The 13,122-nt window shown below is 39.7% G+C and overlaps 1 protein-coding gene across 1 annotated transcript in view; it reads right to left on the reverse strand.

The window, feature by feature from the left end:
* PPIL2 (peptidylprolyl isomerase like 2) overlaps positions 1 to 13,122 on the reverse strand; it is a 72,477-nt gene that overhangs the window by 46,741 nt on the left and 12,614 nt on the right. Inside the window, exons 6-8 of the mRNA XM_040577752.1 lie at positions 9,238 to 9,289; positions 6,954 to 7,045; positions 6,304 to 6,393 (exon numbers count right to left, since the gene is read on the reverse strand). Of these exons, the coding sequence (XP_040433686.1) occupies positions 6,304 to 6,393; positions 6,954 to 7,045; positions 9,238 to 9,289 (234 nt within the window). The remainder of the gene's footprint in view (positions 1 to 6,303; positions 6,394 to 6,953; positions 7,046 to 9,237; positions 9,290 to 13,122) is intronic.

Consider the following 13,122-nt stretch of genomic DNA (forward strand, 5'->3'; position numbering starts at 1 on the left):
CCAAGTGTTTGTGCTCAGGGTAGTGTGACTCAGATTAGTTCAAACTGTTTCGCAGCCACAATTCATTCAAATGTTTACTGCCTTAACTAGCCTAATTGCTGGCATTGAGCAACTCAGTAAAAACGTTTATATTCTCCCTCCCTGCAAGGTATTTCTCAGGCTCTCCAAATCTCCACTGGCCTCCCCACAGGCAACTTGCCCATTGCGGTGAGGGTGCTGAAGCCCACGGCGCAGCCTCCTCTCCTCGCACACCACAGCTGTCCCACTGGGACACCCAGGACAACCCCAAACCACCACGACAGAACCGAGACCAAGGTCCTAAGCCCTGTTCTTCATCACATTCAGATGGGCTGCCGTGATAAAAGGTTTGATTCACAGTATTTTCCTTTGTTCTCCTGATTCCACAAACCAGGAGTCTCACCACACGCTGAGAAGGCAGACAGCCCGAATGCCTATTCCGAAGCCAGGTTGCCTGTCAGTGGAAAACAAAACACGAAACAGTTCCTCAGGTTGAAATCTGCGTGTCATCCTTCAGAGAGCAAGTAGCTGGCTGATCCCTCCCTCTAAAATACAGCACTGGGATACACTAGAAGCTTAATTACGACTAAATAAATGTGCATACTGAGCGTGACAGAACTGCGCTAAATGTTAACGTAAACACAGAATACCATTTGCTCCTACTGTCCCCAAGAGCAGAGCACACCTGACCAGCACAACCTGCCTGCGGGGCTCACAAACCATTTCCTTACTGATGGCAAAGGTTCCTACAACACAAGATATGCATCTTTCAGGTAGCTTTATATAAATTTGCGATGTGCACGTTTTTTTCTTCACTCAAGGAAGAAAACTGTCTAAACATTAATAATTAGCCTGCCAAATCCCTCTCGTTGCATCGATGACAGTTACTGGGCACAGGATCATGACAGTCTAAGCAAGACTGGCATGCCGACCCCGCAGTGATGGCAGACTGACGTACCTGCCTCATCAACACCTTGAGTTCTGCTGAACCAGCAGCCTCTCCTGTTCCTCTCATGTTTGGTGAGAGGCCGGCCTCACTGGGGACAGAGCTCCCACGATTAAGGCCTAAAACCCAAAGGCCTAAAGAAGCAAGTTTTGTGTAAGTGCACAGAAACCAGAAGGTAAGACGAACCTTGAAGAATAAGTTGGCCTACTTTTGTTTGGTTAAAAATATGTACTCAAATTAGCACAGGTACCAGTCCCAGGGTCTTTCTTATTGAGGCTACAAACAATAAACTGAAGTTTAGCAAATTACTAACATAAATATAGACTTTAAAGGGTTGCTAACAATCACAACTATTTAGAATCTCATATTTGATGTTTTCCTGAAATCCGAGGTCTGAGCACAATCTCCAGTTTTATTCCACTTTTATTTTTTCTATCATTTTTTGGTTTCAATTTAGGGAAACAGCTCAAACCCCATCTATCTGAAGAACCATACATACAACCCCCCAAAGGAGCAGGTCAAAACTGGCACAGTTTTAGATTGTGTGATTTCTTAGAGGCCTGATTCCTCTCTTACCATTCAGCAAGATACACCATTTACTGAATTACCGCCAGGAACGTTACCGTCAAATGACAAAATTTAGAAGTATAAAACCCATATTACCTTCCTTGATAAAGCCGGATTCCAGGCATGTTAAACTTCAGAGAAGCTTTCAATGTATTTTAATAAAATGACATTACTGCTTTCCTAACAATATCCAAGTGTCATTTAAATTTGAAAACTGTAGTTGTGGATAAAGGCACTCAGCCCAAGCAGGCAGCCTCCCCGTTGGCTGCAAGCAGCCTTGGACACAGTCTCCTCAAGGGCTTTGCCTGGACTGGAGAACAAGATGGGAGAACACCTATAGCTTTGGATTTTCACTCCAGATCAGGGCCATATTCACCCTCCTACCCTGTTAGCTACTAACAAGCAGCTCATGCAGACCACAGCCCAATGTGCCATGTCGCTACTAGCCACTCTGCACATACATTTGTGCAGGATTTGTTCTCAAAGAGCCCTCACGCACAAGGGAGAGAATGGCTGCTCTGACCTTCTGTCACACACAGCAAATGAGAAAGAGCTCAGGAGTGAAATATCAATTAACAGTGTGCAGCTCAGTTACCTCCAACTTAGTTCATTAGTTATGCTTCCTGCCACAAATGCCAATGGTGTTTAACAGCTTGTCAGGAACCTTGTCTTGTCCACGGCTGATTAGGTTGAACAGAAACAGTAAAATCGACACGAGGAAGCATGTAACAGTACTTGCCTTTTCCCCCCCCCCCTTTTTTTTTTTTTTTTACACCAGGAACAAACCTTTAAGACAATTTCGAAGTGAAATGATGAACAGCAACGTTACCCGAATAGGAAGCAGAAAAGGGAGGTAAGAACACTGCAAACAAGCTTCAACAATAACAGCCTTCCTATCACAGATACCCAGCCCCTACAGATCTCTAATTGCTTTACATCATATCTTACCCATTAAGTAGAACCAATAAGTCTTGAAGTACTTGAGCTGTCTGTCATCTGGAAGCATATTTATGACATTTGCAAGGAATGCTATGATGTTAGGATAAGCTGATCATCATTGAAGGTAAAAGTACAAATGCATTTAGAGTTAGGAGAAACATGGACAAATTATATCAACAATACTCCATTTAGACAAGAAATGAACCAGTACATTTGAGAGGAAAAAATGTCTGAAATACTGATAGTAAAGGGAAAGAACTTGCAAAAAAGTAACAGCTGCGCTGTAGAAGATGGAAAGCTTGACTGGAGTTTGTGACAAGATCACACACACACCTAAGAAAAGGAAAATACAGCTTGGGGGTAAAGAGCTTCAGTCTAAAAAAAACAAAACCAATCATACTAAGACTGATGGAGTATAGGAAGGGTTTCATGTGTAATAATATCATGTGTACTATTGTCTTTGTCAGCAAGATACTAAACCAGAATCCATGACATCTTTTGCCTGAATAACTACATCCAAGTTTATGTCAGAGTGAATTCCAATTTTGATAATTTATCTTGCACACCAGGACATGGTATTATTCTTTACCTCCTGCCCTAAGTGGCTTGAAAACATTGCCATAGGTTGATGAAAAACTGCCGTGCTATGCCCCAGGACATTTGCATTTCAACAGGGAGCAAAGCAATTTCTGCATTTGTAAGTGCAGGAAGCATTCTGGTCTCCTTTGCAAAGAGAAGCATATCATAGACATAAGATAATGTTATTGATAATTAAAGATGTGATTTTTAAGTTCCAGATCCAAAATAATTTGTCTTTTTTAACATGTAAACTTAAAAGCAAAAGGACACAAATAACTACCACTAAAAATGAAACAGTCCAGCTGAGATGGTGCTCACCAAAAAAGATAACAGAGATGGGTTGTGATTAGTGTTTGAACAATGTTTATCACTCAGAATGGAACAAAAAGAATTTTATGCAATTATCTCTTTTCTGGAAAAAGCTTTTTTTTTTTTTTTTTTTTAATTACATGCATTAGGAGACAGAGGTCAAGTTTGAGGTCAATTGCTGTTCTGGTAACAGAACATCCCTAGCAGCTGTAGGATTGCCCTTTCTGTATCAATAAGGAAAAATGTGATCGCACAAATAATCTGTAAACATACATTATTCAGATTTTCCATTTATCATGTTGTATTTCACTACCACACACAGGTACCCCATCTGCTTCCTAGGACATTCAGAGTCAGACTCTGGAAATGCTATTTTCTATTGCTAAATACATCTGTTACAGACAGTCCTGTTCAGCTGTTATTTGCAAAGCAAGGAATGTTTTTATAGCAACTTCCTTTATATCTACCTTTCTGACAAACAGCAGGGTCAGTGGTACCAACTCACTCTCAGTTCCAGCTCTCTCAGATAGCACAATATTCAATTGACATGGGGGAATGGGAAAACAGCAAAGTGATACATTTCAACACAGAATTAAAAGTTGTTTGTTTTTTTTTTTTTCATAAAAAGCAGGATTTGTTATAGAGCTCTAGAGCCACAAATTGAAACACAACAGATTGCAGTCACGAACTCTGGCTAAGAAACAAAGCCACAGGTGGCAGAGCTTGGCAGTGTGAAGCCACCACACTGCCTACAGTGCTGTCAACAAGAGAACTTACAAAGGGGACACTGGTCTGTCTTTTAACAATTTATATGAAGAAAATACTGTGAGAAAATAACAACAGGTTCCTCCACCAAATATACACAACAATTTTAAAGCCCAGGCTAGTCATCCCACTTTGGGTTGTGTTCTGCACTCAACTAAGCAAGCTGGGGTAGGGCAGCGTTTGACTGGAACAAGTTAAAATCTCAGTATTGCTGCAAGTTTGTAGTGGGTGTTGTGCAGTGCACTAAAAGACAAAATGGCCAAAATCACTTCCAGTCCAATCTCAAAGATGGCAATGGCTTTACTTTTTCTAATCTAATTTGAGAAGAGTATACCACAAGATTGTACAATACAGAGGTCTACTTAACACCGATCTATAATGAGCATTTTACTAGAGATGAGCAAATCTATTTATGCACTATGAGCATCATCCTAAATGAATGTGTGAGAGGTACAGGAATGTGTGGCAGTGACCTTTGTTAGCAGCTAATGGTGATATTACTCCAAGCAAAAAAGAAACCCAACATGTCAAGAAGAGAATGAAGATGGAAAATATGGATAAAAATGCATACAGGTAACATCAAAATTTTTGCTAGTTACTGCATTTTGAGATTTAGGGGACTATAGCATATGTTTGCTTTTATGAAAAATAAAGCTAGGCATATAACAGCAACACACTCTTTATATATACATTCAATTCCAACCCAAAATATTTTTAAATGACTGCGCATTTCAATTATTTGTTCAAAATCATTTGGTTTTCCATACTGATGCACAGAAATATTTTTTGTTCACTCATGTTGTCATTTTTCACTGTTCCAAATCCATTAGCAACCAGGCAGTTACATTCAAACAACATTCTGTTGGGAGCTTTCAATATGAAGAGCTATGTTTTTTGCATTCATTGGATTAAAAACATTTTACTTTGTAGCATTAGCTTGAACAGTCATAAATCCCAAAGGGAACAGGGGAAAAATATTTATAAACCTGCTGTTCAACACCGGGGAGTAGGGAAGAAGGGATACATTTCATTTACATTTAGACATAAACGAAAAATATTTTTCTATTCAAATTAGAATGTATTAGTCTTGGTTAGTGGCAATTATCTGCTCATGAGGGATGCATACTGACTCATGACTCCAGTAATAATAACACTTTTTTTTTTCCTATCTTGAAATCTTGCAAAGTTAAAAATGCTTGCTTTTAAACAAGCTTTAAATCTTCTTATACCAAATTTCATCTGTAAATAAGTATTTTTAAAACTCTAAGATACTTCTGTACATTTTTACATTTACAATGCTGTTTTTAATTTAGGTTATGATATTGTTAAAAATCAGTTAAAAGACCAACAGAGGAATCTATTCAAAAAAACCCAACACTCTAAGCAAGCACATAAAATCCTGTGGTTTGCTGCTTAATTACATTTATGGAAACAGTCTGTAAAGAGTGCTTTTCTGATGCTTTCACTGTTTTAGGTATCTTCAGAAGATTTATATGGACAATCAACTTCAGTCCTAATATAAAGTCTTCTACAAATAAATTTCCTAAAAGTCTGTATACTTTACATTATAAAAAAACACGTCTCCTTTGGTAAGAAAGACCATGTAGTGTCAGCTGTCTAGAGTCAAAGATGATCCGGGGCATATCTTTCCCTTTCTTCTATTCAGTCTTTTCCTAATGTACTTCTGTTAAGTTTCACTGTAAATCAGTGGTGTCACAACAAATTTTCAGGTAAGATTAAGAGAAAAAACCCAACCCCACAACCTTATGCATGTTTATATAACTAAAATTTATTATATATTCTTGTATTCAGAGACAATGAAACAGTGCTCAACTGCAAAAACATTTGTTAAAATTCATGTTTTTACATTGTATCATAGACTTTTTGTGCACGCTTCGTTTTTTTCTTCATTTTATAAAGTTTAGCAGTCAACTTATCTACAAGACACAAAAATCACAGTAGAGATTTGTCAAGCTTTATGTTATATGGAATCTTTGTGGCTCATCTGAATAACAAAGAAAACAGAGTAATTCTTTTTCTACCCTTTTCTAAGACACAAATACAGAACAGCATTTCTCTGTTCATTTATTCTATATTCATGCTGTAACACTGGACTTAATAGCATTTCATTATCTGAAAAAAATTGTAGTATAAGACATGTAATGGAGAGAAATGTTTACCTGCAGTGTCACAATGTCTTGCCGAGTGAAGGGCTCATCAGTCAAGAGATCTTTGTAGCTCTTTGGTTTTATGTTCAGCTGCTCAACTGCCTAGTGGCCATGTGAAAGATACAGATATTAAAAACTGAATTATAATGTGTAAATATTACAAGTAAATATATGATACCATTCAAACCTTAAAGGACTACTGATAAATAAAACAATTTCATATTCATTCTCAACTGGAAGCTGCAATATTTTCATTTTATACTTTAACAGATGAAAAGCCATTTAATCCGTACGAAATTTAACAGCTTTGTGTTGTGATTTAAAAATAATAATAATAAAAGAACCTTGCAATCTCAATTTCTTAGGTATACACATGATTTTAACCAAATTCATCATAAAAGTACCATCATAAACTTGCAGTTTTCTAGGTTAAGTATTTTACAGATGGTATAAGACAGGCAGCTTTAACAAGGGGTCAGCATCTCCCCCACTGTTACCACAAGTCAGACAACAATTTGTGAAGTTGGTCCATCTCCTAGTACTTAATTTCCTTGGCTGTAAAACAAGAATGCAACCTACCTACCTTCCTAAAGCTTTTTGTGATCATCAATGAAATGCATCAAATATAAAATACTAATTACGAAATGCAACAAACAACTTACCTCATAGGCAAACACGTTCCCAGTTGTCTTGATGGCCACAATATGGGAGTTATTGGTGAATACAGTAAACAGCACTGGACAGTGGTATTTACCTGATGGAAAGGAAAAAAGCTTGAATTTAGCATGAAACCCTTGCAACTAGTTTGAAACTGCTAATTTCTGTTATTTCTGTGAAGGATGTTTACATTCTTTTTTGATATGAAGTGTAAATTCTGTGTGTTTTTAATAGTGTTTTAACTATGCTTTGATTTTTCAGTGCCAAACAGAAAAACTAACACTTAAAATAATTAAAAACCAAGCAATGAAAATGAACTTCTGAAATCTACTGCTCTTAATTTCCCAACACAACTTTGGCCAACATGCTTAGTATCTATGAAGTATCACAATATAATTGTTATTGTTGCAATTAAAGCTCTATTGAGAGCACCAGCCCTGTACCTCAAGGTGCCCAGTGCTCTACTTTCAGTGTTGTTCACAGGAGTACACAGCTTATATGCAACAAAAGTTCACAGCAGCTGCTGTACTTTTAAGAGAGGAGAGCATTTTGTATTCAAAAGTGGCAAGCAGAATGCCATTAAATCTGAACACGTTATTCAATAAGGAACGCAGCTTCTGCTCTAATCAAGCTGTGAATTTCCCCAGGAGGGTCAGCATAAATATTAAGTATGTCAACAACAAGCACGCTGATGGAAGCCAATGTATGAGGAAAAAGAAAAATGTCTGGATGAGCTCAGCAGAAGCAATTAGAAGAAGGTTATTAATACTTGATCAGTTTGCTAGACTTGGGGGTTTGGGTGAGATTTTGAAATAGGTTGGGACTGTTTGGTTCTTTTTTTCCTAATTACCATCTGAAAATCAAAAACAGCAGGGAAACCAGAATAGAGATTGCTCACAGCACCTGCAAAGACAGGAAAGGCAAGGACCTACAGAGTATTTACCAAGCTATTCATTGGCCAGAGGAGGCACTCTGACCTCCATTGTGGAGGTTCAAGTAAAGGACGAGGATTTTTTCTGTTGATATCACTACAGTTGAAAAGGAAAGACATTTTCACAAGGGCCTGAAATTCAGGAGAAAGATTAGAAAGGAATTTCTAGAAGTGGCATGAGGGTATGGCCTAGCTGATGGATGCAGAAACACACTAACGAAATGTGGAGGCTCAATCCAGCTGCACAAAAAAGAGCAAATCAGCATGTTCTCACTTCTAGCAAAAGCAGAGTGGCTGAGGTTACACTTGTTGATCTGAATAATGGTAGTCCACTAAGGAGGGATCTTTAATTGAAAGAAACTGCAAGATCTGAAGACATTTTTATTGTATGAGTATGAACAGAAAGATTCTATGTATATAGCAACAGTTCTACATGTTGAGATTTCAAGAAAAGCTGGCTGATAGACAGAAATGCAATATTTTAGCCTCTCTTTTACTGCTTTTTCCCTCGATTAGTTAGTGACACAGCACGTGTCTTTGTATGGAAAAGAATTCTAAGACTGCATAGCTGCTGTCACCCCACCCAGCATTATGAACTGGACTTCTTCAAGGAAAGCACAATTATTACAGTATCTTTCAAAAACCTTGGCCACAGTGACTACTGATTGTTTTTAACATCCTGCTGTTGAGACAGATGGAACACAAAAAGCAGAAGAAATCCATCAACTAGAGTACAGACCTTGTAGTCCATAGACTGGTAAGATAAGGAGACAGACACTCCAGAATTTTATTCCCACCTAATCTTTCCCACTCTCATTTCAAACAGATCATTACCTGCCTTGCAAAAGATAAATTCATCTCTACTCTTCTATTTTATTACTAGCATCCTCTCCTTCATGGCAGATTTTATACTGTTAACCCTGCGGAAATACGACTCGAGGCTGCTTTCTTGTGTGCCACTATTCATAAAATCCCATGTGTTCATTTAAGACTAATTCATTTTATAAACAAAAAGTTGCTCAAATCCAAGTGAATAGCAAATAATGTCACAGTATTGTGACTTGTCTTTTCTGAAATTTTTCCTTAAAGCAAGTACTACCTTATTCCAGTAGTAGCCATAGTAAAAAAAAAAAAAAAAAAGAAAAAGCTACATAATTTACAGCTCCCCAGTACACAGAAAAACAGAAACGGGGCTAAAAATGTAGATCACAGCAAGCAGTTAATCTACTCAAGAAAATAAAAGCCATGATAAAGAACACAAATTATGTAACTTCACCGTGGGCAAGACAAACCAGAATTTATTAAAGCATTCATTAAGAAAAAAAAAAGAAAGAAAAACAGAAAATTAGTGTACTTACCTTCACTGTTTTTAGCAAAATTCAACTTTATAAGTGATTTGGCATCTAATTTCTAAAGAAAATGAAGTATTAAAAAAATTAATGACAACAGAACCTAACCATGGAAATAACAAGAAACTGTAACATCAGTGCTAGAATTTTAATAGTATATAATTTATTAATAATACATTGCAAGTTGTCTGAATCATCAGAACCCTGGGAATTTAAGTTAGAGAGCCCACAAGAACAAGGCTCACGGAGCCTGAGAACTGGGATACGATTTATTTACGGTGTTGTAGTCTGACACAGCACAGGGCTAAACAAACCGAATAAGCTCGGGAGGTTGCACGACTGTCCTAGCACAAATTGAAAGGGGAGTCTGCATGAAAAGCAAGGAGGCAAAGCCTGTCGCTGCTCATCAGATGAGACAATTTGGAGAGGACCTCTGATGAGGGTCACAAAGCCAGAGAGTTATTTGGGCAATTGAGCTTACTACCTTTTCCGAGATAGTCGTAATTCTGCTTTTACATCAGGAAACTTGTTCACATGCCCGAAATGATACTGCTCCTTCAGCGACATGCCGAGGCAGGCCGACACATGCCGGTCATTCAATAGGGTCAGGAGGCGATGCGGGCACAGGGCTGGTGTGACGGGGCACATCCTGACCCCGCCGTGCCCCCAGCAGCCTGCCAGAGGCACCCAGACCAGATACAGCCCCAAGCTTCAAAACTGAGTCGGGATCTCAGATAGAAAAAACCCCGCCGATGGTATCAGCTGGCAGAGAACGATTCACTGCCAAATTGATTGTTAAAAGCACACACTGCACAGGCCCTTCAGAAGAAGCAATCAGTTCTTGTCTCACAACATGCACCTGAGCAGCTCAGGGAAGTTTTTATAACCCAGACAGCTCTTTATAAACAGATATGAGCGGAGATCTGCCAGCCGTGGGGCCGACACTGCTAGCTCCATCGTTACGGCAAACAGCGATAACAAAATCACAGGAAACCAAGTCAGTGGGGTTTTTTTCCTGCCTAATCAAAATTCATATTCTTGGTTCAGAGAGTACATGTTATGACAGCTGGACTCTTTCATTTACAGGAAGGCACCTCTCAAATTCTTTTTAGCCAACTGGCAGGCTAATTTGCTGCCAGAAAGGTAACCATCTCTCTATTTATTAGCAAGAAGTGTAATGCAGGCTAGTAGGAATAAGACGGAGAAGGGAAAAGAGAGGCCAGGTTAGGGGATATTTAGTTAGGTGCTGGAAGACTGGTGCTGCTGCTTTCCTTAAGCAGATTCCCCCAAAAAATATCACCACTAATAAAACATGACCTGCACACTGCTGGGTTACAAAGAAAGACAGCAAAGGCAACAGCAGGTCTGAAATGACTAAGGGAATGCAGAACTTTATTCATTTACTTATCTTCTTACTAGAACAAAATTGTCAAAGTAGTAGGGGAATAGTAGAGCTGCCAAAATGAACATAAGATCCTGGACAGATCTGTTCAACCTAAACAACTTATTAACACAAGGCAGCATCCATCTGTGCACATGTTGTGCAACAGCCCAAAAATTATGTTCCAGAGAAAACTTCTTCAGAAATACCTCCGCAAACACCAATCGTTTAAAGGAAGGCTTTTGAATGATCTTCCTGGCTCACTTGAGCTATCCGAAAAACATGAGCAGATCATCTTTAAACAAAAATGGAAACAGTTTCCTAAGAAACAGTTTAGCATGGTTGAAGAGTCAGATTTAAACATTGACAGAAATTTAGCAGAAAAGACAGACTAAACTCCTGTACAGACTTTAAAGGCTGAAACAGCATAGTGCAGCTTTTGCATCTGTCAGAGTTAGAGGTGCTGCCATGTCCTTGGACTCTTACTCTGTACCCAGGGAAATCGTACAGTATTTCAGGTCACCTCTCTCCATAATGGAGAACAAGGTTAGTTTTCAGCATCACTTACTCATGGTGCATCAGCTGCTCGTGCTGGCCTTTGCTCCTCACCAAGACGAGCTCTTATACAGTCTTACATGTCAACAGTGAATAAAAAAATAGCAATTTTCATATAAGTGTTGAAACCTATGCACTGCCTGGAGTCTTTTTTCCAGGATGAGAGCTTGATATGATGAAGTGCTGCATGGACATCAAAGGCTGATGGCCTCAGACCGGCCTCCTACCAAACCCATACTAAAGAAGTGGCCTTGGCATGTCAGCCCTTGAGCAGCGCCATGCTTCAGCTCAGCTGGCAACAGCCTCCCCCCGAGCTCTCCCCTGTATCACGAGGGAAGTTCTTCCTACTGATAAAGGACGTTGTTTGTGCAATCTATTTATGGAGAGGCATGGAAATGGGCTGAGCCTTGTCTATGAGAAAATGTGTGAAAAATCTAATCAGGACAACAGCTCAGAAATATTTTGAGAAGTTGATGAACGCATCTAATGCATGGAAAGACAGGAGGGAGATTTGTCAAAGGAAATCTTTGGAGCACCAGAACAGCAAAACCAGGCTCTGATTTGCTACAAGGGATTGCCATGGCCTACAAAGGCAGCTCGGTGCCTGTGACCAGGCTGCAGCATTGGGCAACTCCACACAAAGCACGCTCGGAGGGGAAGCCCAGCCCGCAGGGCAGGACTTCCAGTAGGTCCAATTTCAAAAGGTGTACACATCAGCAGAGGAAACTGTGAAAGAACATGAGATAGAAACCTGTATTTTATCCCCCTTGCCCCACCCCGAGTTCTTCGTTTCATTTGAAAACAGGGTTATCTCGCATGTGGGTGAATCTGCTTTTATTTATTCTCCAGCAAAAAAAAAAAGTCAAAGCTTCCTAAGCACTGCCAGGGTTTGTTGCCATGGAAATGACCATTACGCCACAAACAGGCACCAGCCCTCACGAGAAGAGACAGCAGGAGTGAATGAGCCCTTAAATGAGTTAAAGTACTTGCTTTCCTGAATTCCGTATTAGTAATAAAACGTGAGGGAGTTCAAGTATTGAATACACAGCTCGAGTTCAGAACTGTTTCTGACCTGAGTTCCCCCCCACTCATCCAGTTTCAGTCAATTTCAAGTGAAGAAAGGAAGGAAAAAAGCAATGGTTATTAAAAACACTTGATCTAATTAAAATTCTAAATTCATAATAAAAATGAAAGGCCACAAGCATGCGCCACTTCCCCTAAGCAGAAAAAAGAGCTGTATATTCGCTTCTAAAAATATTTTATGCAGGAATGCTGGAAAGCAGACGCATTTAACGGCATGTAATGCCAGCTGCTCCACAGCAAGGAAGAGCTACAAAACAAACCCAAAACCCATGCGAGCTTTTTCCTCGGCTGACTCCTCTCTCGTAGGCACACTTCCACAAAGGCAGCCAAGGCTACTTTTGGCCGTGACCTACTTTCTGGCAGCAGTGAGAAGCCCCACCGCCCTGCTCGCTCTCATCTGTCAGCTGACACCGCTTGGTCCTGCGGGATACCAAAGGGCAGCCTCCTTTCCTGATACCCAGCACAGAGGTTATTAAGAAGCGTAGGTTAGTGGGGCACTGTGGCAGTTAGCAGATGAAGCACGCCGATTGTTTCGAATTAAATCATTCTTTGTCATCGCTGTGTCTCTCATGAAGATATGACCTACAATCCCCGTGCATCAATTAGTTACACTCTCTGAGTCCCTTCAGTCTGTGGCAGCATGTTCTTTTTGTTAATGAGGCTCTGACCCCGTTGGATACACACCAGCCTGAAAAACAATCAAAATGGGCTCATTTGATTCTCTAACTGCACACGGTTAGAGTTGGTGACGTGCAGCAAGAGTTGTATTTAGTAAATACAGACCTCACCACGCTGTCAACTTTAACAGAGTTCCTAATTACTTAGGAACCGGACACCCTTCCTAATGGCCTCTGGCAGGAACACACAATAATCCA

This window comes from Cygnus olor, chromosome 17 (assembly GCF_009769625.2).
Source record: "Cygnus olor isolate bCygOlo1 chromosome 17, bCygOlo1.pri.v2, whole genome shotgun sequence".
In the NCBI taxonomy this organism is placed as follows: Eukaryota; Metazoa; Chordata; class Aves; order Anseriformes; family Anatidae; genus Cygnus; species Cygnus olor.